Here is a 27,801-nt window from a genome sequence, read left to right on the forward strand (position 1 = left end):
ACATATTCCCTAGGTTTGTGATAAGTACTGCCTTTGGTTCATTTCCTCCACGGCACTTATTTGTGTGTGCATGTGTGTGGCTTTGCATGTCTGTGCAGTTGTGTGTTTGTAAACCAAGTGGTTTTTGGTCATCTGCCAATCTGACTCAGAGAGAAGGGAGGGAAATGGAAAGGGGAGCAAAAGGGGCAAGCATAGGGGAACAGAAGAGGAGGAAAGCACCAACCATCAAAACAGCAAACTTCAAAAGCTACTATAAAAAATTGAAAAGCAGAAAGAGGCTGGCAGTCATTTCTGAAGATATAGCTCCAATATGACACACTCACATGTGTTCAGGAGCGTTTCTTTTGCATCAGTCAGTTGCATATGCCAATCCTATTGTGGCAACAACCCTCTGGCGAGTCATGGAAAGATGTGCAGCTATTTTCTCAGCCTAGACTGGCCTCTGCTGCCAGGAGCCCACAGGAAACTGGGGTGAGGCCAGTAATATTTCATGGTTATCTCACATAATGGTAAGTAGGCCTTTCACCAGTCATTTTAAATCATCTGTTTTATTTCATATGCCCAAAGCCCTTGGTTTCTAACAAGTGGAAGGTGAGCCACATAGAGGCGCCAACTTCTCTAGCTGATTGAAGGGGCCTGACGCGACATCATGCAGCGTCCTGATGTCGCACACATGATGTCACAAGGAGCCGGGGCGGAGTCAAAAGCCCTCTGAAAATTGTGGGGGGCCCGGCCCCCTCAAAAAATATATCAGGGGAAGGGCAAAACTGCCTTGGATGTTAGCAGTTGGCACCTATGGAGCCACGAAGTTTCTATTCAGATCTTTAGAGAAAGAAGCAGAGGTCAGGGGTGATTTTGCTTTCTCTGTCCCTGCATTGATATCCTCAGATATGTCATATGTACAGGCAGTGTTTTTGGGGGGTCAAAAGTGAGGCACTGATAAAAAGCTACTGGCACAAAATGGCTGCCATGGGCAGCAAAAAAGATAGGTGCCAGTACCCTATACTGGTAAGCAGGGCTGTGTAGCGCTTGTCTGAGGCCCAGGGTGGGAGACTTGTTCTTGGCATGCCAGCCTCTGGCTGACTTAGCCCTCTGAGGCCTGGCGCAAGTGTACCCAGATACCCTGTGCTTCTGCATGGGCTTCCTGGTGAATGCTGTCACACACAAAAAAGCCCAGTGTATGGGTCAATAAACATATCTCCAAGGCTTGAGAGACTTGGAAATCTTAGTACAGTATTTGAGGATTTCCAAGGATCAATGATTTGCTGAACAGGAAAGCAGAGAAATGCAGCTCCAGGTTTTCCCCACAACAGTAGCTATGATGTCATCTGCAGGAGCAATATTTGCCAGTGTTGTAAACTTGGGAAGTTGGAACACAGAGGATCTGTAATCTCTACATGGAAAGAGTCTTTCCTGCACTATTTTTAAAGACTTGTATATTAAATTTGTGTTAGAAAGTAACAACTGTACTGCAATTCAAAGCGAGCTTTCCCAAAATGTGCACTACCTGGGATATGTGTGTGTGTTTTTATGTGTGTGTGTGTGTGTGTTTTGCCTGTGTGCTTTTTTAGACTATCCTTGGGGGCATAGCTATAGGGGCTTTAAAATGAGCTACTGAATGTTAAGATTTTCCACTAAACCATTGCCAAACATGACCCTGAACATATGAGAACAATCTCTCAAACAAGCTGACTGAAACCAAATAATAATTGGTGTCAGGAAAAAAAGGCAGATGTGGTTGTGTGAATCTCCTCTGATTTCTGTAATATGGAGGGAGAAATGAGGAAATAAGGGATTGTTTCAACTCTTCCATTCTTACAGACAGATTTTAGTATTAGAACGGAGTGCCCTAATATTGTTCTGGTATATACAGGTTTCTTGATATAGCGATTATACTATCAGTGCATGCCTCAGATCTTAAAATACATGCACAATTTCATCAAAATACCTGTATACAATCAACTACAAAAAGCATCTTGCTGTGCAACTGTTATTCGGTATGCCATGTACAAAAACACCCGTAACTTGTGTATTAAAAGGGAGACTAGTGATGAGTAGTCTTAGGCAACATAACAGCACCTGCATGTGAGTACCTTCAAATGTTCAGAAAAAGGCACGTTGTTATAGCCCTGCCTGGTGACATTTCATCAGTTCAGGTACCCCCATGCCAAAAACTCCCAGCTTCTGAAAACCCAGGATGCAAGTGTGCGGAGGTTTCGAGACTCATTGTCGCCCTGTTAGGCTTTCTTTCACATGCAGGTTTTTAGATACTTTCCAACATTTAATCTCACTCATGTAGCCTAAAGTGGTACAGTCCTACCAAGACTGTTCTATGTGCCTTCTCTAAATATTTAAACTGACTTTGAGTCTCTGTGCAAGAGGTGAAACAGCTTTGAGACAACCCCTTCCATTAATTATGCCTTTTCCATTTTATCAGCTTGCATTAAAAATCCCCTTACACAATTTTGTGTTGTTTTTGGGGAAGCATGCTATTTTCATTTACTCTGATCCTCACAATCATGATCCACTAACGATAGAATAGGCAAAATTCATATAACACAAATAAACATAACATTCCACCCCCTTTAAACCGATTTCTGTATAGGGAATGCCTGCATATACCATCCTAACTATATATTACCGTAATACTAATGGATTCCACTGACATGTTTACTTGGTATGTCGTGCCATCTAGTGGCCCTATTTAGAATGGCAACTTTGAGAATATCTACGGTACTCTCCCTCCCCATCCCAAAAAATGTATGATTATAATTTTTTTACACTGTGAAATACTGCTGATGTTGCAACTGTAAGTACTAGTCTTACTCCCACTACCACAGAATATGTTTACAGCTTTAGAGTATGTAAAGTGATTTTCATACAATTTATAGTGACCTTTATAGTAAGAATTATTATCTGGGGTTTATATTTTTAGCAAATGGGAGGCTTAGACTAAAAGAAAGCTTGTATGAGGCCACTGAGTGCATTGAAGTGAGATCTGAACAGGGAGTTTTCTGCCCCACATCTCACACTTTTTGACCCTACACTACATCAGCTTTCAAAAAAAGAAAAACCTTGAATCTGCTCTTTCTGCAACACATTGTTTAATAAGCAACATGAATGGATAAGGCAAATAAAAATACAGACAAAAGTGAGGCTAAACTACGGGCTACAGTGGTCCTCCACTTTATGAAGAGGGCTATATATAGTGCATAGTCCAGCATATTCAAAGCAATAGCGCAGCATGCAGAGCGCTCTTACACAAGAACTGAAACTAGCTAGTGTTGAGGCAAAGCGAGTCTTTGCAGGCTGACCATTGGACTTCCAGCTGACGTGGGCCTGAGGAGAATCTTGTGTTGTTCGTCATCAGGGAGGTCACTGGTACTGTCGAATAGGTATTTGTGACTTGCACACGCACAGGGCAGACAGTACTCTACATTGCAAATGGCCCCGCTACCTCAACATCCCACTCATCTTTTTAACAATAAGGAATTGTCAAATGCGGATTAGAAACAGGTAGGCTGCCCCTACCTCTTGTCCCACATCTGATCTGGAAGTGGGTGGATTAAATTGGATGAATTTGATTTGGACTGCTGATAGGTACCTGAAATTAATCCTGTTTTGAAACAGGCCCGTTTTGATTCAGCGACTTCTCTAAGACCACTGCACTTCCAATGATGTTGTCATCTTTCTCAGATTAGAACAGACCTTCACCTGGTGCCCTCCAGATGTTCTAGACTACAACTCCCATTGGTCAAACTGTTTGTGCAATAGGCGGGGTGGAGGTCAATGTCTGGGGCTTTTGTGCAAAGGAGTAGAGAGTACATAGTATATTGATAGTAGCAGAGTTGTCATACAAGTGTCTGCCAACACATTTTCATGACTAGTTGGTTCTTCTGATCATGCCTATTCAGATGAGGTTTATCAAAATAGGATTCTGCTCCAGAGCCATAATGTCACAGGGTTGAAGGTAGGGGAAGACTTGGGAAGGAATATGTCAGTAAACAGCTATTCAGCCCATCTTAAGATTTTGCCTGCCCCCAGCTCACTTTAGGTGTGAGTGGATCCAAGTTTGAATCTTGGACAAGACCTTGCAGAGAGTAGAGCACTGTGTCTTGGGAAGAGACCATAATTCAGTGGCAGGATACATGTTTTGGATACAGAAGGTCCCCAGTTCAATCACTGACATTCCTGGAGAGTGGCTGCCAGTCAGAGTAGGCAATATTGAATTGGATGGACAAGAAGTCTCACCAGGTACAAATTGTCTGTGTTCCTATAACTGCTACATCTGCAGTTATCTACATTTGGGGATGTGGGTGGTGCTGTGGTCTAAACCACTGAGCTTCTTGGGCTTGCCGATTGGAAGGTTGGCGGTTTGAATCCCCATGATGGAGTGAGCTCCCGTTGCCCTGTCCCAGCTCCTGCCAACCTAGCAGTTCAAAAGGACACCAGTGCAAGTAGATAAATAGGTATCACTGTAGTGGGAAGGTAAATGGCATTTCCGTGCGCTCTGGTTTCCTTCACGGTGTTCTGTTGCGCCAGAAGTGGTTTAGTCATGCTGGCCACATGACCCGGAAAGCTGTCTGTGGACAAACGCCGGCTCCCTTGGCCTGAAAGCAAGATGAGTGCCGCAACCCCATAGTTACCTTTGATTTTACCTTTACTACATCTGCCGAAGATGCTTTTGTTAGAAGGCGCTGTTGAAAACCATCCATTCAAATATGCTAACTATTCTGGACACAAGATGTCAGCAGAACCCTTGGCCACTCTCAGTAGTAATAGTAAAACTGAGAACTGTGATTTTTTAAATAAAAAAATCATAAAACCAGGAAACAATTAAAAATTGTAAGCCAGGCATACCAACATACTCTTACCGGACTTGTTCTTGCATTCTATATCATAGCCTGTGATTGGACTATTTCCGTCAAATCCCATGGTCCATCTGAGGGCAATGCTGCGTGCTCTCACCTCTCGGATTTCTATTTCTGGAGGATCTGGGGGTTCTGGTCAAATAGACAAACTCTGTTTTAGTCAAGAGACCTGTGCGTCAGCAACAGCAATGAGTATAGTATGGAAAAAATATGGCTTGTGAAGAATAAGATAGCTTGTCATTTCCTTCACTCACTGGGTTTTACATTCGTTTTATCCCACACCGGTCCCATAAGGAGGGATAGTTAATATTTAAGTTAAGAAACTTGTGACAGCCCTATTCAAACATTAAAAAATTGTATTCAGGGGAGTGCGGGGAGCAAGGCCTTATGTGCCAGGGAAGCACCCCATTTTCTTCATTGACCAGGAAGAGCATGAAGGGGAATTGCAAGCAAGTTTGGCTGAGTATAGCTAAAGGGTTCCTCATGACTGGGAACTCTGGATGATCGAGGGGAAGACTGAAAACATATTCAGCTGAACGTGCTTGCAAGCCCTTTCTAGGCTTTCCCGATGATGTAGGAAAGTTAGAGGGAAGAGGTGAGGCCACCAGGCAAAGCTCTGCATTGCCTCCAGGGATGCCTGAAAAGGGTTAATGTCTCGATATCATCTTATTTTAGAGCCCCATTGTAGTATTGTTCTATACTATTATTTTAAAACAACACATTGCTCCCGGGACAGGTTGTGGGTATAATATCCTCTTTATATTGGGATTTCTATATCTTCCATGTAAGTGAATTGAGAAAGTAATGCTATTACAACCGACTCTCTCTCTCTTTCCCTCTTACACCCCCTCCCGGTGTGTGTGTGTGTGTGTGTGTGTGTGGTGGGATTACAACAGGAATGGGGTACGTGTTGTCCTCCAGATGTTCTTGGACTCCAACTCTCATCGGCAACTACATCTAAAGAATCACAGGTTGGCCACCCCTGCTTTAAATGGAAAAAATGGCCTGAAACCTATACGCAGTAGAATTTAATACATGCATAATCTTTGTGGTTTAAAGGGCAGAAGCAAGTGTGTGTATATAATGGGTTTTCTCCAAAGTAGAGCTACGTGAAGTTTCTGCCAGTGCAATGATTTCTGATTGTGCAATGCAATCCCTGTATCTCCTTAAATCTGTTCTAGGGCTTCCCCCGACTCTATAGAGCAGTTTGGGGGGAGGCACAGGGAAGAAAGGGTGCCAATTCCACAAGTTGCAATCCTTGCACTGACAAGACGCTTTGGTTGAATACCTCTCATAGATTGTAATCTACATTAGAAACGCGAAGATGAACTCAACAGTTAGGGTTTGTTCACACTTCTGCTTGTCCCATGCCAAAAAGCATGGGTTCAAGAAGTTTTCCACTTGTCCCATGTTTTCTGAATGCCTTTGCCCCACTGCTTTCTTCTGGAAAAACTGTTCTTTAGTGATAAATTGGAACAAACAGCAATGTGTGGAAAACCCAATTGCCGTTTGTTGCAATTCAGCACCAACCTGTGGGTTTTCCTGGGGCAAAGTGGCATGGCAGACAGAAATGCCGATAAGCCTTTAGTCTATAATTAGTCCTTGTTCCAGTTTAATTAGATAACCAGAATAAAAATGCTATGATCTTTCACGTGTGCCTATACTAACATTTGTGCTAACATTTACTCCATGTTTCTGTGATAGCAGTTATATATTTTCTCATTTTTCTCAGACAACCTTTGTATTATCCACAGCTTCACTGCAAATGAGAATCAAAATCTCAGTTTATTGAGGGGACTGGCTTAGCGAGTACATACAGTCTGTACCAGGATTAACCAGGAACTGATGCAACCTGCACTCACAGAAAGCTGGGGGTTGGGAGAAAGGTTGCTTGTGACTCCTGAGTGGATTTGGCATCTTATCCATAAGCTCCAAGGCATACAAGCGCATTGAGCAAGTGTAGTACGGCAGAGCAGGCAGAGCCCCATAGCTAATTTCTTCCTCGGCTAGACATTTGACCTCAGCCACTCCAGAACCTGCCGATCGCTGCCTGACTTTGCTTCCCCACCTCCCCACCATGAAATATGGTAGGGGACACTTGGCCTGAAGACATACTGATACTCAAATTTCAGAATGGGGGGAAAATACACTGTAATTGCTGGGAGCTTTTGGCTGATAAGACTTGAAACATTTTGTTTCTAAATATAAAGCAGGTACACTGTTTCTTTTTTTCCAGAAAGGAAATCTTCACCCCATTGCTTCATCCTATTTAGGCTGCTGCAAGGCTATTGCTACTGAATTATTTGGTGCTAAGTCCCGCTGAGTTGAATGGAACTTACTCCCAAGCAAGTGTCAGAATCACAGCCTGAGGCTCACTGGCACCAGCCATGTTTATTCACAAATCAGTATTCCAGACTGCAGTTTTATGTATTAAGAAGAAGAGCTGATTTAAGCACCTGTTTTATTATTTATTTATATTTTGCTCCATGGTTTATTGAAGGATTCTGTGTTTCAGCTGACGTATTTATTTTGGTTTTAATGTTGTATCTGGATTTTGTTTTCTGTTAACACCGCTCAGGGATTTCACATATTGAGCACCTTTGACTCGCGCGTTGACCGACAGGTGAAGTGACTGCATGACAGTGACGAGTATTCAGAATGGATGTTGTGTTGGTCAGCATTGTGTGCAATAAGGGATGACACATGGATTCAAACCCCAACATAAGGAAATGTTTACTGTTGGTTTCCATGTTGGCCCCTTGGTGTTTAAATGGGCCCCAAACTGTTGTAGCGTGTGTTAGTTTTGTTTCTATGTTGTCTTATGGTTGCAATGCAGACTTAAGTCAAACTTGTGTCTAAAATCCCACGTTTACGTATGCAACTTTGTTTTAATAGTTCCAGTGCAAACTGGACAGATGGAGTTTGAACCTTTCATACAGTTTCTAAGTTTTTGAAAGTTATGACTATGTTTTATTAGGGACTAGAACCCCCCAACAGATTTCTGAGCATGACATACACTTACTGTACTACAATAGCTGTGTTTTTTTCCTTACGTTGTCCTCTTCCTACCTTGCACAGTGAGCTGAATTATTCCACGGTCCTCCCCATATGAATTGATGGCATGGCAGGAGAAGAAACCAGAGTCTTCTCTCACCGTTGGCAGAATCTACATTGACAATGGAAAAGAAGAAAATGTATTTAACAGGGAATGTTGCATGCAAGGCCATTTTACAAAGCAGACTTTGAATGCAATTCCACATAGTAGGGATGGGAGAACCTCACATTCCCCCAGGGCCATCTTTCCAGTGGGTGGTGGTCCAAAACAAAAATGGGTAGGCAAGAGTGGGGCTGCACCACTCTCTCACACAGAGACATACACCACACACATGTGAACAACACAAACACACAAATACGCACACATTCATTCACACACACACACACACACCTCTCTCTCACACACACACACTTATCTGAGTCAGACTTTTGGGGCTTAGATGCTTGGCCCATGAACAGTTTTGAACAGAAGCAGGTTTAAATAAGTTTTTATTTCCCCTAAATTCCTCTTTATTTTCATTTTGCCTTCTGTTTATTCCTGCTCATATGGGCAGGAAGACACACACCACACAGACATGAATAAGTAAATGCACAAGTTGCATTAAAGCCAATTCTGCTCTTGCAGAGCAATGATGAATCTGACTGCCATTTCTCAATTCCTTCTTGGAATGATATAACGTGCTTTCACGGTGATGTAGCATGACAGATTGACAATACTTCCCCAATAATACTTGATGTATACAAACTCTAAAAATACAGAAGTGGCTTGCTGGGCAGGGCAGACTTGCCACACTGGCATCTTCGCAGGCGGGTGGGTTGCTGTTGCTTACTGGGAAGAAGAGGGGGGACCAGCAGAAGTGCTGGATTAGCTTGGTGGGTGTGCTGGCACTGCACCAACACCCCTGCTGCCTTGCCCCTCTCCTTGCCAGTACACAACAGGGACCCAGGAAGCTAGGACAGTGGCTCTGCCCCACCCACTGATCTGCTTCTGTGACTTTATATGTCACACTAGCTTTATTCAGGCATTTATCCCTCAGTGTGATGTCATATAGATGGGGGGAAGGGGATGAGGATGCCTGATGACTTCGAGGGTGAACATCCACCCCTGGAAGTCTGTTCCACTCCTGTAGGCTCTCTCAACATTTTAGAGAAAACCTGCCTGAGGGTTTTCAGAGTAAAAACCTGGAACAGTTTTTAAACATCAAAAATGGTGTTTTTAAAACATATAGAATAGAGCGAAATGGGGAGGAATGTATCAGTCAGTTTCTTTGTCTCTGTTTCTCACTTTTCCCATCTTAAAATTCAGTTCTCCACATTTCCATTTTGCTTTAAAAACAAACAAACACCACCCTGAAAATTCATCAGCATTTTTGTTTCTCCTTGCTTGGATAACTGCATTGCAAAATTTGGAGAAGTGTGAATTTTGAAGGAACGCTGAGTTTTGGTTCTCATATTGTTTAGGAAACTGGGAATTTGGTAGGTTCGCCTTTGAATGCCAACTGAATTGATCTTCTCCCCCATCCCTAGGGTGCAGCAGGCAGCCTGCCCCAAACATGGGAGGGGGGGAGATGAGGAGCAGAGTAACAAATTATTTATCTGAGAAGGAGAGACAGGGAGATGAAAAATTACCCTCCTGCAGAACACACACACACACACACACACACACACACACACACACACACTTTTCCTCTTTGCAAGTACACCTGCGTTCAGCCTTAGCTGTTTGCTTTACAAGAAGCTGGAATCTGAGCATACAAAGCTGGTTCAATATTCACCCGCTCCCCTCAATAATCTGAGATCATCCTGTAGAATGATCCTTGTCATTGGCAAGGTCTTTCCTAAAGACCCACCAATATCAGTTACTGCCACGACAATATCATTTGCACACATCAGCAGATATGTTTCATTAAAAAAAATAAAAATGTGTTCCTCCATTGAAGGAAACTTCCACACCACTACCAAAGTTACAAAGTTTCTGCATCAGGATAATCCTTGGAGGAATTGAGTATTGAACAGCCTGAAGTGTAATTCTGGGTAGTGAGAGATGGCTCAGCAATTTTCTCCTGGCTTGCCCCTGCAGGGACTAAATGAGGCTGACTACAGTTCCTTGTCCTTTGAGATGGAAACGTTCCTCAGGCATGGGGGCATATGGTCTCCTGTAGGTGAAGATCCCAAAAATGCAGACTGGGAAAGACTAGATGCAAGAGAGTGGCCTACCAATGTTCCAATAATGTTTACCATGTAGTGCAGGGTTCATTTGAGAGAAGGGCAGTATATAATCACAATAAAAATAATTATGGTAACACTGAGTTTATCATGGGTGTGCTATGGGTGGTAATCAGCTAAGTTTTGCTCAGAGTAGACACATTGAAAATAATGAGCATGATTAAGTTTGGTTCATTAATTTATTAGTTAGCTATCCCCCTATATGTGTGTGCATGTATTATAGATTGTGGGGTTGCTACACCCACGTTGGGCAAGTCCACGGCTTGCCACACTGTCCAACTGGAAGGTTGACTAAGATAGAAAGTGACCCTCACACCAAAATAAATCCATCACCCATGGCCCTGACTGTTTAAAGCGGAAAACGTGTTCTATTCGGTCTTGTAAAACATTGCCAGAGTTTAACCTGTTCTGGCCCATCCCTATGCAAAATGGAAAGTGAGATCCCCCCCCCCCAAAAAATAAGAAATGTTCACTTTGGCATATCTTCAAGGGACTTCAGTGAACACGATCATCCCGGGGGGGGGGGAGTGGAGTGTACAATGTACTCTTATATGTAAAGAACATGTGACCAAACAGCAGTGGCAAAATAGCAGGTTGCTCATGTTACCTGTAATGTAGAGATCACTTCATCACCCACTTCCTTCGTGGAAACAAGATAGCGGGACATTTCAGGATTAATGATTCTGTCTTCTTTCTCCCAGCGAACGATGATGGGTTTTTCTCCATGTGCTGTGCAACTCATTTCTTTCTTTTGCCCCTGCGTTGCCAAGGTGGTGTTTGGATAGGAAGTTATCATCGCAGGAACTAAAAATAAAAATAACGAACACAAGTTAGTAGCTTGCTGCAAAACGTGCGGAGGAGGAAATGCAACATTGCTGTACAGGAGGGCTCACTAGGTAGTCTCACTTGTTTTGACTCATTTCCCACCTAATCCATTTCATTTTGTACTTTTGTGCTTATATCGGTTGAAGAAAAACTGCCTGGTGTAGCATACAGCACCGAACTTCCTCCCTCCCCCTGCAAGGAAAGCAGGCATTCATGGAGAGAATGGATAGCCTCTTTTAAATGAATAACTTTAATGGCTGTTTTGAAATGCTAACGTTTGGTGGCATGACCTTTCTGCATGTCAACCCTATGGATAACAAACCAATCTACTAGCTCGCAAGATTGAAAGCTATGGCTTCTGCTTTAAGAAGTGGCTCTCAAATGATATGCACTAACCAAGCATTGTTAGGAACCATTTTCAACCATCTAACTTTATCCCATAAGGCTTATACATAAAATATCTAAGACTTTGTCAGAAGATTACATTCCGCGACATCAGCCTTGTTTTTATTTGCTTGCTGTCGAGTTACTGTTTGATTGTTAAACATCAACATTAAAAGAGATAGAATAAAATTAAATACCGTTTCCATATTACATTAAAAATACGATAAACGATATCACCTGAAACTCGATATATATAGCGTCCAGACATAATTTACAAAAATCTGTAAAAATTTCCAGAAAAACCCAGGTGTATGGCATGGCAACCCGTGTCAGAAGTGTTTTCTTTTTTTGGGGGGGGGGGTGAATTTCCTTTTCAAAAAAGCTCAAACAACTCTTGTGTCCACGGAATTTTACTTTTTGAAATATGTTAACCCCACAACAAATAAGACTCACTGGGTACAATCTGGCCCCTATTATTTGCATGCACAAATAGAGCCTGCAGGCTGATTGTACATGACCCCCACTGTAGAATAAATTCACGGGCGGAGCTGTGGGGTCCTGTGGACTAGCCCCACCCATTGGCAATACCATTCACTGCTGCGACACCCACTAAAGAATGTTCATTTGATATTTGTTGGAAGGAAGTCTCCCTAGCTACAGATTTAGTTATTTCGTTATCTTATTTGTTTATAAGATTTCTCAGCCACCAGTCACCATAAAGTCCCATGATATAACGTAATATACAGTTATTTAAAAAAAAAAAACAAATACAATCACAGCAATTATAAACTTCCTGGGTTGAATTAGCAGTGTATTCCCTCGTTTAAAATAATGGGGTAAATGCCAAGTTACAAAAGCTAGGGTTGCCATATGTCCTCTTTTTCCAGGACACATCCTCTTTTTCAAGGGTATGTAAAATGAGAGTCGCCATAGCGATCCACAGTTAAAAGTAGAAGTTGGAAAATTTCTCCTCTTTTTTGCTCTTCAAAATATGGAAATTATAGGCTATATAAGTTTTAAAAATGTCACACACAAATACCCCCCTTTCAGAGGCAGTTCTATAGCTAACCCAGCTATCAGAAATTGCTTCCCATCGACATAGCAATGGCTGATGAAGCTAAAGGGCTTATCCAGATGATCCTACAAAGGATACCCAGAACACAATTTCCCCCCTTCTGCAATTCTTCCCCAACCCCAGCCCAAACAAATCCCTCTCAACACTGAATCCTGTCCCTGTGGGTAGGATATAGATTGAGGGAGATGCCTCACTCAGAGCTTTGCCAATTTCAATTCCCTGCTATCAAAAGCAGGGAAGTGAGATACCAAGGCTAACCTTTTACACCTCAAAATACCTATGCAAATATATTTTAATGCCCCCTCCACCATGAAAAGAAAAGAAAAGAAAAAAAAATTCTGTGAAAGGGCAGAAGCATTTTTGTAGAGCCTGGAAAGAGCTTTGCCAGTACTTGATTATTTATGCTTATTTGAATACTGGATGCTGTGTTTGATTTATTTTTGGATGACAGTGGCCTTTGACTTTGAGCAATGAAGTCGGCATGCAAAGGACTGGTGCAGAGCCCCCTGCAAGTGGTACAGCGGGGGAGAGAGCTCAGCTGTTAAGGAAAAAGAAACCAGAGAAAGGGGTGGAGTCTTTCAAAAAGCTGCACAAAAAACGGCACAGGGAAAGGAGTGGGAACTTACTGTGTCACTTGGTGATAATCAAAGAAACGCCCATAATATTCATAGAATCAAAATCTTCTCAGCACTTATTAAGCTTTAGTCACAGGAACACTAGCTGCGGGAAAAAACTTTCATTTCCCCAGCAACGTTTCATAGCTTGAGGGCAGAGGGCTTATAATTTCCTTGCAACGCCAGGAAAACCTTTAGGAACGTTTCTTGTTTATTAAGAATGCTTGTAGGCTGCCCTACCTCTCAGTGGATCCCAGGGTAGGATCAAATATGTAAAATATATTAAAAATACTGATTAACACAGCAGGAGCAACAAAAACTGCAGAGCAGTTTATTATTATTATTTATTACATTTAGGCTGGGGGGGGGGTTGGATTGAGGGGAGGCATCCTTCTGTCCACTTCTGCCAGCTCAGTTGATCTCCCAGAGTCCACTGCAAATGGAGGGACACTGGGGAAGGCACCATCCTGCCTGCCTGCCTGCCTCATGCGTGGGCAGAAAGTCCACCGGCAATATTCCTGCCAGGAGAAGCTGCTGGAAAGCCCTCAAACAAGGTGTTTCAAGAGTGGGGCGAGTCTGAGATTCCCTGGGAGCTGCTGGATATGGGGTTGTTTTCACAGCAGGCGCCAGCTGGCTTTGGGCCAATCTGCCCATTTCCATCCAGCTCTTGCTGCCACTGCCGTGAACTGCCAGGCTGTGGCTGTGGTGCTAGCCTCGGCGATGCTAGTACAGTGGTACCTCGGGTTACGAACTTAATTCATTCCAGAGGTCCGCTCTTAACCCGAAACCATTCTTAACTTTTTGCTAATGGGGCCTCCCGCTGCCGCCGTGCTGCCGGCACGCAATTTCCATTCTCATCCTGAGGCAAAGTTCATAACCCGAGGTACTATTTCTGCGTTAGCGGAGTCTGTAACCTGAAACGTCTGTAACCCGAGGTACCACTGTATACCACCTCAAACTCCTTGGAGGAATATAAATGCAATAAATACATTACAATAAAACATATGGAAAGCACCAGGTAGGAGCCCCAAGTAAGACCAAGGAGCTCCAAATATAGTCCCAGAAGTTGACTGTAACCTGAAGCATCTGTAACCTGAGGTACCACTGTAACAAGTTTTGATTGCTCTGCTGCAGCTCCAAGAAGTGGAGAGGAGGCCAGCAGGCTGGGAGGGGATTGTGTGGTGCAGTGTCTAGACCTGACGGATATGTTCAGCGGAAGCCCAAAGCCTGGACACTAGGCAATCTTAATCCTTACAAAGCAGCCTGGAATTGAGATGGAACGGGCGTGTTCTAAACCATCCTTTCTTCTGGCTTCTTAAGAGTTATATAACAAATTTGCTTTGATTATAAGTATTACCCAAACATGTGTTTCCAAGCTAGGATTGGTCTTATGTGCTGCTAAGCTGTAACAAGAATGACGACGACTCAAAAAGCTTGGCAGCTCTGCCGGCGCCTTGTGATATGATTGAATGTGTCAGGGTAAAGACTGTGAACATTTAGAGTTCATATCTTATTCACTTAGAAGCAGTTTCAGGTCACATTATAGGAAAAGGAGGTGATTTATTTTATGTGACAACTATGAATTTTAATCAAAAGACATATTCAAAATAAAGTCTAGATCCCCCCCCCCCATTTTGCCTGAATTCACTATAGGCAAGTATTTCCCCTTTCCCGAGGTTTTTCTCTTCCTTTTTTCCGTGCAAGAGCCCTTTTCATGTTTGTACATTACAAGCTGCTCTCTTCAAATAACACACCAGAGACCCACAGCAGCTTAGATTTCTCATTCTCTCTCTAGTCTTTGACAGGGCTGTGAAATGAATGTGACTTGATTCCGCATCGTCATGTGTGCACAATTTCCCACTTTGCCTAACTGAGCCTCCTAATAACCGATAGGGGAAAAAAAGAAAAGAAAAGAAAAACGGGGGAATGGAGGAGGCTGACAGCTCTGCTCCCTGCAGCGACTTTCTCGTAAACGCTTGAGGAGATTCATGAGGAATGGCATCAGTTCAGAAAACTGCTCAGCAAGCTCAGTAACAAGCTAGACTAATAGCCAATAAGGCCTTTTCTTGGGAAAGTCATTCACAATTCATTTATTAGTAGTACGCACTTTATGAGGTAACTTAAGATAGGAGAGAAAATGCTCACCCTTTCGCTGGGAAAGAGTGGAGCACCTTTGAAAGGACCCTGCACAATTTAACCCAAGAGGACAGGGATAATTTTGTAAAAATCAACCATATCTGCTCAGAGAGATGAGGTTCTGGAGGACCTATTGCCCATCCAAGGGCTGCATTCCTTTATCGGTACTTTTCTGAAGACCCCATGCAAATGGTGGGTGGGAATGAGAAGCAAACAGTGAGCATTAATGTTAATGTAATGTGAAAAATGTTATGGGAACCTAATGCAGGTTTTGTGTGTGCCTCGGTTTACCACTTGCAGGCTAGGTTTCATACCCTCCAAATGTCCCGATTTTCCAAGAACAGTCCCAGAATTATGAAAACTATCCCAGCTTCTAATTTGATCCTGGAATGTCTCCATTTCCCCTGCCTGTGCCACCAAGCTTGGGGAAGAGGATAAGCCAGCATTTGTCCCGAGTGGCAGCAGCAGAGAGAGAGCATCCCGCTGCCTCTCCATGGCTGCTGCTGCCAATGTCCTCCCTTGGGCAGCTCACAGCAGCTGCTGGAGAGCGAGTGAGAAGGAGGAGGAGAAGCTGCCACCACTGAGGCCCCGCTGTGCATGAAGCTCTGGGTCTGAGGGGCAGGCAGAGGGCAAGGCCGCCCTGGGAGGAAAGAAAGGGGGAGTGAAGCATAGTGCAAGGAGTCTGGTTTTTTTTTCATGCTTTGTGTGTCTGTGTCTAATCTTGCCCCTTTCTAAAATTTATTTATTGTTGTGTGGTGCGGGGTGGTGCCTAGGGCTTGCCGATCAGAAGGTCAATGGTTTGAATCCCCGCAACGGGGTGAGCTCCCGTTGCTCGGTCCCTGCTCCTGCCCACCTAGCAGTTCGAAAGCACATCAAAGTGCAAGTAGATAAATAGGTACCGCTCTGGTGGGAAGGTAAATGGTGTTTCCATGCACTGCTCTGGTTTGCCAGAAGTGGCTTAGTCATGCTGGCCACATGACCCGGAAGCTGTACGCTGGCTCCCTTGGCCAGTTAAGCGAGATGAGTGCCGCAACCCCAGTGTTGTCCGTGACCGGACCTAATGGTCAGGGGTCCCTTTACCTTTACCAAATAATAAGATAAAATTGGGATTAAGGGATTAAGTGGAGGGTGTGTCTGCTGTGTCCCATTGGTGTGGCAGCGGCAGCACTCGCCCTTCTCATGGGAAAAGCTCTGCCATGGGGCCAATGGGGGATCAAGGAGGGTCAGTTGGAGGTGGTGTGAGAAATGTCCCTATTTTCAGCTAAGGGATGTTGCAGGGTTTGAGGTTTTACAAAAAAGCCCAGGAGATCTCAAGGCTAGGTCCTAAGGCAATTGAAATGGGTGGGCTTTTTCATCCCTAATGTGTGTTAGCGTTTGCTCTATATAAAGTGGTCTTGCCACCATCCTTTCGGTAAAAAGTATACCTTACAGTCATATTAGGAGATCTTTAGGATATGGCCATTAGCAGAGAATTTTCATGAATCACTCATGGTCCAAAACCTGTGCTGGCTACCTATTCTCTTACAATTGCAAAAGATGGCCCTTTGCATGGCCGGATGGTGAGAGATAGCAAATGAACAGAGAGCCACACAATCAAAAACAACAACAACAACAAATATGACTGGAAAAAATGTGTCTGGGGCTCCCACCTCTCTGCCCTCAGAACAAAGGCCTGCCAATACCCCTCTCTCCTGCCAAACAACACCCCAAAATACTAAAATAGAACATGCTGGTTGCTTTTCTCAACAACTTGTTCCGTTTTTTTGTGGTCAGTTCGTGAAGAAAAGCAGCACAATATCTTGTAGTCTCAACTAGAAATTGAATGATTTTTGAGAAGCGGTAGAAGCCAGGTGGGCTGAGGCGGAGTATGGTCACAGCAATCTTGGACAGGCATGCAGCCCCAGACCCACAGCATTCCCAGTCCTGCCAGTTCCTGTCAGTCAGGGTGGAAGGTAGTGGTGGGCTTTTTTTGGGGGTGCGCTAGATCTAACATGATACAGCAAGTGGACTTGAACTGGGTCCCTCTCCAGGGAATGAACCACGACTGGCTCTGCTCCATCCTTGCCATGCGCTATTTTAGGGCCTTGTGCTGACTGCCCCCTGGTGGGAACACGGCTAGCAATAGTCCTTCATTCTGGCTGGGCTTTCTGCAGCTCCAGCAGGGGTCTCAGTGGCAGCAGTGGAGAACCACTCCCCACCAGCAGTGACTGGGCAGCACCAATGAGGTCATACTCAAAATCCTAACTCTCCCCAGCAGTTCAAACTGGGAGTTGGGATTGGATCCTAAAACATACCTCCCTCCTAGCTGCTTTTAGCCTTGATGATTATTTAAGGTTAGGTCCAATTCCTGTCCCACCCGTCCCACCCCCTTTAGCATCTGTGATGGGATAGACTATATACTTTCCGAAATGGCACTGGGATGTGAAATATATTTAAAGGAGGACATGTGATTTTTACACCTGCAACAGGTAATTTTATTTTCATTATTGCTTAACAGTAGTCCAGTTTTCAAGTGATTGCGCTTCTCCACTGGGCGGTGGCTAAGGAAAAGAATCGAATATACCAATGTTTTTGGGCTTGAGAAAATTACAGCTATCCATCTAATGGACACAATGCATTGAACAAGTCTGGAGGCTCGCTTTCTCCGGCGCTAACTTGCACATTATCTAAAATCTATGAAGCCCTCTGTTTGTTTGTTTGTTTAAAAAAGATGTTTTACATTAATGGGATAAAATCTTTATATAAAACAAAGTCAGGGAGCAGTAAGTAAAAATAGAAGTGTGATACATGCAAAGCTTGAAATGAGTCATCACATCCAATAATGCTTAATACATAATTGGCCATATTGTTCGCTTGTACCAGTATAGTCTCTCTAGAAGCAACAGAGCTGTGCCATAGAAAGAGATCACACAACCACATCTTTACTTAGCACAAGTTATAGATTTCCTGAAATCTGCGGGCAACCCAGTTCCATATGACTTCAGCCCCTTCTGCAGCACAGCAGTCTGCACTGTGTGACTGCCAGTGGCTAGAATGAACTTGTTTGGTTTAATGAAGTTCAGTGAATTAGTTCAAAAATCCCTGAACTATAGCTGGAAGTAGTTCCCACAATTTCTGGGTAAACTGAATGTGAATTGAGTTCATTTTGGGGTAGAACTTTGAATGATTTCCAGTTCATATTTAATTTCTCTTACATTATTTCTAACTCTTTGGACTCTCTGGGCTTTTCAGCTTAAAGATCATAATTGTTGTGAAACAATGAATTAAGCAATTCACACTCCACTGTGTGTTTTGATGTTTTCTCAGTCTTAAGTGTATTTTACACCTCAGCATAGCAGCTTGTAACATTCTGAATGCTGGGATAAAATTGCTGAGCATCCTTTGGGGGATAGTTTGAATTTAACCTTGAACTGAACGTGAACCAAACCAGTGCATTTCGTAAAGGGACTAATATGAACTGGAATTAATTCCTTTATGGACATGTTGATCTAGAACTAGCTTCTTTTAAAAATATTTTTCCAAGTTCTGGTGTCAGCTAACAATGTATCCCTATGGCTGGCAAGTGGAGGACAGCAGAACTTTTTTTTTTTTTAAGGCATTTGTAAGGCAGTTGCAATAAACAGTCACAGAGAGAAAGCACCAAGCTGCTGCCAGATGGTGCCATCACATTGGTCCAAACTAGTGAATTAATGTTAAGATGCTCTATACTCCATTATGCCAGTTAAAAACACCCAATTCCCTTTGGTAGTCTATTCAATATTCTGACACATGGTTACTGACTTGGCCTATTAAATTACACCTATTTATAATTACAGAAGCTCTCTTATATAGGGTAGTTATTATCCAGAAAAGGCTGCCTATCCCCCCCCCAAAAAGGTTGTATCATAAGGGGGGGAGAAGATTATAATTTGTTTTAAGTTCCCATTGTGCCCTCAAAGCTTTGGCCATTAGCACATCACTGGCATCGTTGAGTTTTTAATAACAGGCCATGGGCAGAGTTACAACATAAAGACAGCACTTAGAGGGAAAATGGGAAGGGCTGCAGGAACAAACAAGTTGGGTGCCATTCACTGGACAACAAGCTGTTTTCTCACTGTTGAAAGAGTCCAGCTTTACTTGGTACGTTTCCAAATATTCCCCAAGTTTGGGCAGAAGCAGTGGATTGTGCCTCCAAACAAGAGAGAGAACATATAAAACAAGCATAAGCCTCTTGAAGCCTCTGACCTGTGGCAGCACATCTCCCATTCTTAGATACTGTACCCTAGAGGTGGGGGAGGTTTTTTCAACCAAAGGACCACATTACCTTCTGGGCAACTTTCCAGGGGTGACAAGCCAGTGGTAGGCTACTTTCGACATACACTCACACCCCCTTCTCTTATCATCCATCCAGGAAACAAAGAAGCATTAGCAGAGTTTAAGGACACACTTCAGCTAGGCAAAAACACTCAAGGAGAACGCACAGAAGGCTAGTGTTTGTGTGGCCTGGGGACAGTCCCAAGGGCCAGAGAGAGAGAGAGAGAGAGAGAGGTCTGAAGGTTCTCCATCTATGAAGTACCCAAGCACCCAGACCAGTATGTGTGTGACAAATGCAGAGTGCAAGTTATCAAATACTGCAATCCTGTATGTACATGTCAGGGGGTTATTCCCAGTAGAGGATTGCAGTCTTGGAAAGATATATCTAATATGTCATCTTGACCCCAGCCTAGTAAGTCCCTGGGAAGACTATCTGATCTGAATGCTGTATAAATAAAGGGGTGGGTGGAGAGCAGCTATCCCAAGTCTGCTGCCAACATGAAATCAGACTGCGTACTCTTGTTGGTGGGTGTTCTAAAATGTCAACCCAGAGTAGTATTGATATGTGTGGCTCTCCCAGAGCAGCTGCAGCCAACGTATGTAAAAGTACCTTGCTTTTTTCAACCGATCCTGACCTGTCGACAGACATCATAGTGGCAAAACTTTAAAACTTGTGAATATTGCTATGGTGCATATATATTATGGGTGCATTTTGTTTTTTTTCAGCCATTTCAAAAAGATATCTAAATACATTTATATCCCACAAATTTCCTCCAAGGTACTCAAGACAGCACACACGGTCATCGTCCCCTAGCCCAGTGAGGCAGGTTGGACAGAGGCTTTGTGACTGACTCAATATCAGCTTTGTGGCCTGAATGGGGGATTTGGGCACAGCTGCCCCCAGCCGTAGAGCTTTAACCGATGCACACACATTGGCTCTCCATATAGTCTGTGTTCTGCTTTGGTATTATTTGCTTTCTGTTGCAAGGGTAGAAGGCAACAGAACTTTACTGGTGCTTGCCAATGATGCTCTTCTTCTGATAGCTTCAACATGAGATGGGGAGGGGAGCAGGTCGAGAGAAATGAAAGGGAAGAAGGGCTCTAATTATTCACCAAGTACAAGTTGTTCATCTAACAGATGGGATGGGATGGCTTCTTCCCACTCAATCCATATGTGGCAACAGCTTTTAAGTAGATAATTATGTTCAATAACATTGCAGATACATCTCTAATGTGTGTGGGCAAATGTTTGCTCAAAGATTTCAACTCCGATGCGGTGGGGTGGGGGACACTTCTTGTATGGCCATGAAAGCCTTTTTCACATGTTTAGGTGGGGGGAAGCACCAGCAACTACATCAAAATAGCTGAAATCAAGCTACAGACCTGAGTTTCAGACCTGTGCTCAATATCTGTTCTGTGTCTGTACACTGAAAACATGACTCATTCAGTTGTTCCCTTTCTTAATACAGGTGACCCATTAGAGTTTCCAAATCAGCCAGAATGACTTCTGGAAATGGCTCGTGTAGACAGCTAGACTTGATGAAGGATGACACACCTTGGAAGTCATCTGTAATTTTGTACTGTCCTTAGACATTCACTGTGCTAGGCTGCGGTCACCCAAGTAACACCACACTGGGGCTGCAATCCCATATAGGCCCCACTGAAGTCGATGGGCCTTACTTCTATGTTGACATGTAAGACCGTAACAATTGGCAAGGCAGAGCAAGGTGTTGTTGCAAACCTGGCTTCCCAACATGCAGGTCACTGTCTATAACTGAGAAGTAGAAGCAGTGGGGAGATCAGCACTGGGGAGACCCACCTCACCCCTCCCTCTTACAGGCAGAGACCTCCATGTGGGAAAGTCAGGTGCACATTGCTGCTCCGCCCCACCAGCCACAACTGATGTATAGGATGGTTGTGTTATACATGCATGCAACATCAGGGAATGTGGGGCCATTCTGATAGGGCCCTGCCACAAACTGTTTTGGAAAATATGAAAGGATGCTGAGTTATAGTTGTTTGCTATACACTGTTGGCTCACTTGACCTTAGAATAAAGGCATTTATGAATACAGAGCTCATAGTTCCAGCTTTCTAGAAATATCCTGCTTTGTTTTTGGGGTGTTTTTTTTATATGGAGACAACTTTTGTGTTGCTTTGTTTCTTCTTAGAAACAAGGAAAGGTACAAGGCCATTGCCTTCACTGCTGGGTAATACCAGCAGGTAAAGGTAAAGGGACCCCTGACCGTTAGGTCCAGGCGTGTCCAACTCTGGGGTTGTGGCGCTCATCTTGGGTTACTGGCCCAGTGAGCCGGTGTACAGCTTCCGGGTCATGTGGCCAGCATGACTAAGCTGCATCTGGGAAACCAGAGAAGCGCATGGAAACGCCGTTTACTTTCCCACCGGAGCGGTACCTATTTACCTACTTGCATTTTGACATGCTTTCGAACTGCTAGGTGGGCAGGAGCTGGGACCGAGCAATGGGAGATCACCCTGTTGTGGGGATTCGAACCGCCGACCTCCTATCAGCAAGCCCTAGGCTCTGTGGTTTAGACCACAGCGCCACCTGCATCCCCAATACCAGCAAGTGTAAGGTAATCATTTATAACTAACAAAGCCCAAATAATAATTCTTTAGTCAATAGCATATTTGGAGCCACAGTTCAAGAGAAGTAACCAAAAGGCTGGATCATTAGCTGAATTACACTACAGTACTTGAGCCAAAAACTTTCTAACCTTCAGTTGCTGCAAGGATAGGTGTTGAAAAATGCTGCAGTAATAATAAATGGTTTAGTTATCCATCAGGTTTACTTATCTACTTAAATCCATGTCCCACCATAACAGCTTAGTAAAGTCCTCTGGGTAGCTTGTCAACACACTGCTATGACAATTGCTTTTCTGGCTCCCCCCCCCCCATTTAACTTCTAGTTTCAACAAAATTAGCTCTGTGTCAGTACTAGACACAGAGCTGGATTCAACTAAGTAGTATGCTAGTGGGAGCCAGCACAACGAGTCCTGCTAGCGCAACTGGACTTTCCCCCTTCACCTCCCCCCAATAAACTCTGGGGCCCCCAGGCAAAACCCTAGAACAGTATACATGGGGAAGAAGAGCGGATACCGTTGCATACGACAAGCTGAAATGCTTGCACTGACAGAATAATTGGAAGAGTGCAACGCTGAATTCCTACCAAAATGTCATAGGTGGTATTTCTGTTTAATTCACTTTGGAATCAACTGAGGAAGCAAAATCCGCATTATTTTCAAGCTGTTTCTGGGCTTGGGTTTGCACACCTGCTTTTGTTTGTTTCTGAGCCAATCAAAGCAAATTTTGATTGGAGACTCCAAACTTCAGTTCCCTCAGAATCATCAGTCTTGAGCGCCCAATCTGGCATCAGATGAGAAGTGATATTGCAATAAATAAATGTCTCGCTGCCTGAACCGCAGCCATCACCGACAGTAGGGGAAAATAGAATGTTAAAGCAGTGCTAACCTACAGCATGCAATTGAAAAATCAATTCATGTCAGCTGAACATGCTATCATTACCTCTGCATGTCGTTGGCTTTAGAATAAGTTACTGTATTGGGCATTGTCTATGACTACGCACGTCTTTGACTCACAGTAAATTCCCCTTCAACCACAGTGATTGTCTTAAAGGCACCTTGTGGTTTCTTTTGACATTTTAAGACAAGCTGCTTTATCACATACAATTGTTTTCGCAGGAAACAACTTCAGTGCGTGGCTCTGGGGAGACTGTTATCTCCTGGTAATGGCACCATTAACATGAGCATACTGTAATTAAAGACTGCAAGAGCAATTCATCTGGATACAGCATATGGATCTGTTTTTATCTTAAACTGACTGGGCAGCCTAATATAAATACAGGCTCAAATTCTAAAGGGAAGATTGGAATAATCAGTCTCGGTTCAGGTGCACGACCCATTGTTTTGAGACCCATTAGCCGAGAAATGTTGTTTCCCCTAGTTATACTGCAAGATCTTGGGATAGGTTAATTAAAGTAATTATTATTCTCACAGAGATCGGCAAAAGAAATAAATGCCAACTTTCTCTTACCAACAAGTTGCACAGAAATGTAGATTTTAGCAGTGTGCTTGATTAAGGCTTTGCACACTTTTTTTGGCAGTAATCCGAACCAAACATAAGGGTTGTTACTGCTGAATATACATATATGATGGAGCCACACCAAAAATGACAATGACACCGGGGTCATTGTTTTTGCTGGAGTCTACTTCTCACCCCACAATAATAGATAAAATAATTATCTTCCCAATGGATGTGCAGAGTTGTGTCCATGGGTGGTATTCAGCTAAGTTCTACTCAGGGTATACAGTTACTCATATTAATGAACCTAACTTAGTCATGTTCATCCATTTCAGTGGGTCTGCTTTGAGTAACACCTAGTTGAGTACCACCCCTAGTACTTAAAAAAAATAAAATAAAATGACAAACTGCCTTTTCCACATAGGTGCCCCAAAGCAGCTAATAAAAAAATAAATCAAATACAATGTGAACACCATTAAGAGGTACATAATAATAATAAATTCAATACAAAAATGCTAAACATGGAGATCCCACCCAAAGTGCCGCAGCCAATCATGCAAAGGTCTGTTTGAATCAAACATCTTGTTTCATCCTCTTGTAGCCTGAAGGTTAGGTCACTTGATGGCCCTTCCCGGGGAGCAAATTCCAGGTTTTTATGTCACTGTAAACAGGTGACTTCATCTGGTAAGTGTTTGCGAATAAAAGGGTGTCTAGTTTTCATCATAATTCTGCCTGTCTGTCTTTTTTTTAACTTACATTTTTGCAATACAATAAAATCCTGAGAAACAGAATTTTATAAGAAAGGAAGCAATTCTGCTCCCGCACCAGGACCAATTTGCAACTAGATTTTCAAAGCATGCAGCTGCTGGGTTGCTGAGCACAACAAGGAAGGAAGGACAGGCCACACCTGGCTGGAGTCCCAAAGAACCACAGCAACCCTCCTTTCCAAGCCCTGGAACTAGGTGGAAGCATGAAAGACCTGTGCATTCACACCACTCCTGCTTCTAATCACACCAAAACCAACATTCTGTTGAAACAAAATAAAAAATAAAAAATAAAATCCTTCCAGTAGCACCTTAGAGACACGAAAGCTCATACCAAGAACAAACTTAGTTGGTCTCTAAGGTGCCACTGGAAGGAATTTTTTTTATTTTTTATTTTGTTTCGACTACGGCAGACCAACAAGGCTACCCACCTGTAACTACAACATTCTGTTGTGAGGATTTACCAAAACTGAGTCCAATAGGCTAGGTCAGGTCAATGAGGCTTGTATATTTGGCAACATGACTTGCTTTACTGAACTACGCAGGGAAGAGTAGCATTCAACACTAAATTATTGGAGATAAACCACAGGCCTGAGTGGAAAGCAAACTGAATCAGCCTGTCGTTTAGAAAATCAGGAATGAAGAGGTGGATTTGTGAGTCATCGTTATCTACATATGGCAGTTTAATCACTGAGGTCATTCAAGTTTGAAGTTTAGCTGAGGAAAGGGAGGCGAGGATCAAATCAATGAAAGGCCACTTAAGGACAACAATAGTAAGGAAAAATGAGAGTAGTAAGAGTAGATTTTGGCCCAGTTCCCACGTCTCATTAAACCTTAGTTTAATGTAAACTTCCAGCATGCTGATGCATGATGTACAAAAGGATTCCACAGCGCCTACTCCTTCTCTTCTGCTGCTTCTGTCTCATGCAGATGGGAAAAGCTAGAGTCTGGCTTGTGTTGTCTGAACCCTGGTTTGGGGTTTGTTTCCCCCAACCAACTGTAAATTTTATTTTATTTCTTCAATTTATATATTTCCCTTTATCCAAATATCCCAGGGTGTTGTACAACATTAAAACATAATTTATATACAGTGGTACCTCGACTTACGAATTTAATCCGTTCCGAATGCACATTCGTAGGTTGAAAAATTCGTAAGTCAAAAAAAGCAATTTCCCCATAGGAATGCATTGGAAACGAAAAATTCAGGAAATTCGTAAGTCGAGTAAACCCCATCTAAAACCGCCAACGGATGTCCTTCAGATGTCGAAAAATCCGTAGGTGTGTGGGCACTTTTTTCATTCGTAAGTCGAAAAATTCGTAAGTCGAGGTACCACTGTGTATAATATAATTTTATAAAAATAAAAATAAGTAACAAAAACTACAGAAAATATTGTAGTAACAGTCCCCCCACATTTCAAAGGCCATAGATAGTTTAATGGCTAAAGGCCTGGGTAAAGAAGACTATTTTTGCCTGGTGCCTAAAGACATGTAATGATGGCACGAGGTGAGCCTCTCTGAGGAGAGCATTCCACAAACGAGGAGCCATCACATAAAAGGCTTGTTCTCTTGTGGTCACACTCTGACCCTACCGGGGAGCAGATGACAAGTGCAGGATCCAGGTCAGTTTGTATGTGAAGAGGCAGTATTTATAGTATTGAGGTCCTGAGCCTTTATAGGTCAGCACCAGCACTTTGAATTGGGACCGTTAACCAATTGGCAGCCCATGCAGTCAGGCAATGATAGATGTCATATGCTCAACTCCTCTTGCTCTGGCGAGCAACCTGGCCGTCAAATTTTGCACCAGCTGAAATTTCTGAACTGTCTTCAAAGGCAGCCTCACATATAACACATTGTAGTAATCTAACCTAGAGGTTACCACAGCATAGGCCAAAGAAGTTAGGCTATCCCTGTCCAGGTAGGGACAGAGCTGGGCCACCAAACGAAGCTGACAGAAGGCACCCCATGCCACTGAGACCTGGGCCTCAAGCAACAGCAATGGATCCAGGAGCATCCCCAGGCTATGTACCTGTTCCTTTAGAGGGAGTATAACCCTTTCAAGAGCAGGCAGTCTCCCATCCACCTGGTCTAGGGAGCCACCTGCTAACAGCGCTTCAGTCTTATCTGGACTGAGCTTCAGTTTATTGGCTCTCATCTAGATCATTACCAGCGTCAGACACCAATAAGCCAAGAACAAACCTTGGTTACTCATGGTTTCTATGGAGTAAAGTAAACAAACCACAAGCCCAGGAGGACATGAGAAGCCAGACTTAGCTTTGTTTTATCCACAGTACAGAAGAAACAGAGGAGGAGCACTGCTGCAGCAACTGAGTAGCATGAACTAGCATGGTGCTCACAGTAAGTCATACTTTGTTTTAATCTATGGTTTAATGTGGCATGCAAACCAGGACTTTGAAAAAAGAACAAGCAGGCATATGGAGAGAAAAAATGGAGAAAATACATCTTGCATAGAAAAGAGACCACTTATTTAAGAGACCAAAAATCAGTTTCTCCTTCCCTCCCTCTCACACACATTCACATAAGCGAAACAATATGAACTTTGCATAATACTGAATATTCCTGTCCCCCTACTTTTGCTTTCTCATTTCTTCCATCTGTTTCATCTTTTATTCTGCCATTTCTCCTGGCTGTGCCTCCTGTTTTTGAACCATCTACGCTGTCTCTCTCTTTCTCCTCACCTTTTAAAACTCTAAAACAGTTCTGTCCCAGACATTGCATGGCATCCTTCTGTTTATTAATCTCAGTTTATTCATGAATTTATGCTTCATCATGCCACTGAAGCAAGGAACGATTTGCAGTCCCCCCCTTTCAAAATGATGGAAAGTTAAATGGTGTTAGCATTAGCACATAAGCCCACTCACCCAAAACTCCCACCAACCATCTCTGAGGTTGCAACTCTATAACCTTTACGTGGGAGTAGAGATGGGGCAGAAATTCAATTCAGTTGTCATTTATAGGCAAACCTGCCTAATCACCTTTTCTGAAAAAAACATACAAAGTGAAAAAGAACCATTCTTTTAAATTTGTATTTGAATTCTGCAATGCAATTCTCCAAGCAAGCAATGTGTACATAAAAGCACATGGGAGGGTAAAGTGTGCAAAAAATGCAGGTATTTGTGAAGACAGCATACAATATGCATTATATAAGAGGAAAATGCTTTGCAAAAATGTGCCTCTTGGGCAAAACAGCATACCAAGTTGAATATTTCAGGATAAATTTGTAGTGAAATGCTGAATTTTCATGAGGTTGTGGTGTTTTTTTAAAAATCACAAACCAATGTGAAAATTTGGAGAACTGAACTTAAGAATGTAAAAATTAGAAACTAAGAGAAACCGAAATGTACAGATTCATCTATCTCTACTTATGTCTGAATAAACATGCATCCATCTGCAATACACACACAGGCAAGAAAATCTACTTTGGTGCATTCCAGGAATCATGAGGTAAACAGTGTTAGCTTTGACTCAACGTTTACACAGTCC

The 27,801-nt window shown here is 43.1% G+C and overlaps 1 protein-coding gene across 4 annotated transcripts in view; it reads right to left on the reverse strand.

Annotated features, from left to right (window-relative positions):
• Positions 1 to 27,801, reverse strand: part of DSCAM (DS cell adhesion molecule) — a 325,361-nt gene that overhangs the window by 79,522 nt on the left and 218,038 nt on the right. For 3 of the 4 annotated variants that reach the window (XM_033147052.1, XM_033147053.1, XM_033147054.1), the window contains exons 12-14: positions 10,759 to 10,955; positions 7,941 to 8,037; positions 4,875 to 5,003 (exon numbers count right to left, since the gene is read on the reverse strand). In XM_033147052.1, the coding sequence (XP_033002943.1) occupies positions 4,875 to 5,003; positions 7,941 to 8,037; positions 10,759 to 10,955 (423 nt within the window). Of the gene's footprint in view, positions 1 to 4,874; positions 5,004 to 7,893; positions 8,038 to 10,758; positions 10,956 to 27,801 lie in introns of those variants that run through there. The other variant, XM_033147055.1, reaches the window with a different exon arrangement.

Source organism: Lacerta agilis, chromosome 4, assembly GCF_009819535.1.
Source record: "Lacerta agilis isolate rLacAgi1 chromosome 4, rLacAgi1.pri, whole genome shotgun sequence".
Classification (NCBI taxonomy): Eukaryota; Metazoa; Chordata; class Lepidosauria; order Squamata; family Lacertidae; genus Lacerta; species Lacerta agilis.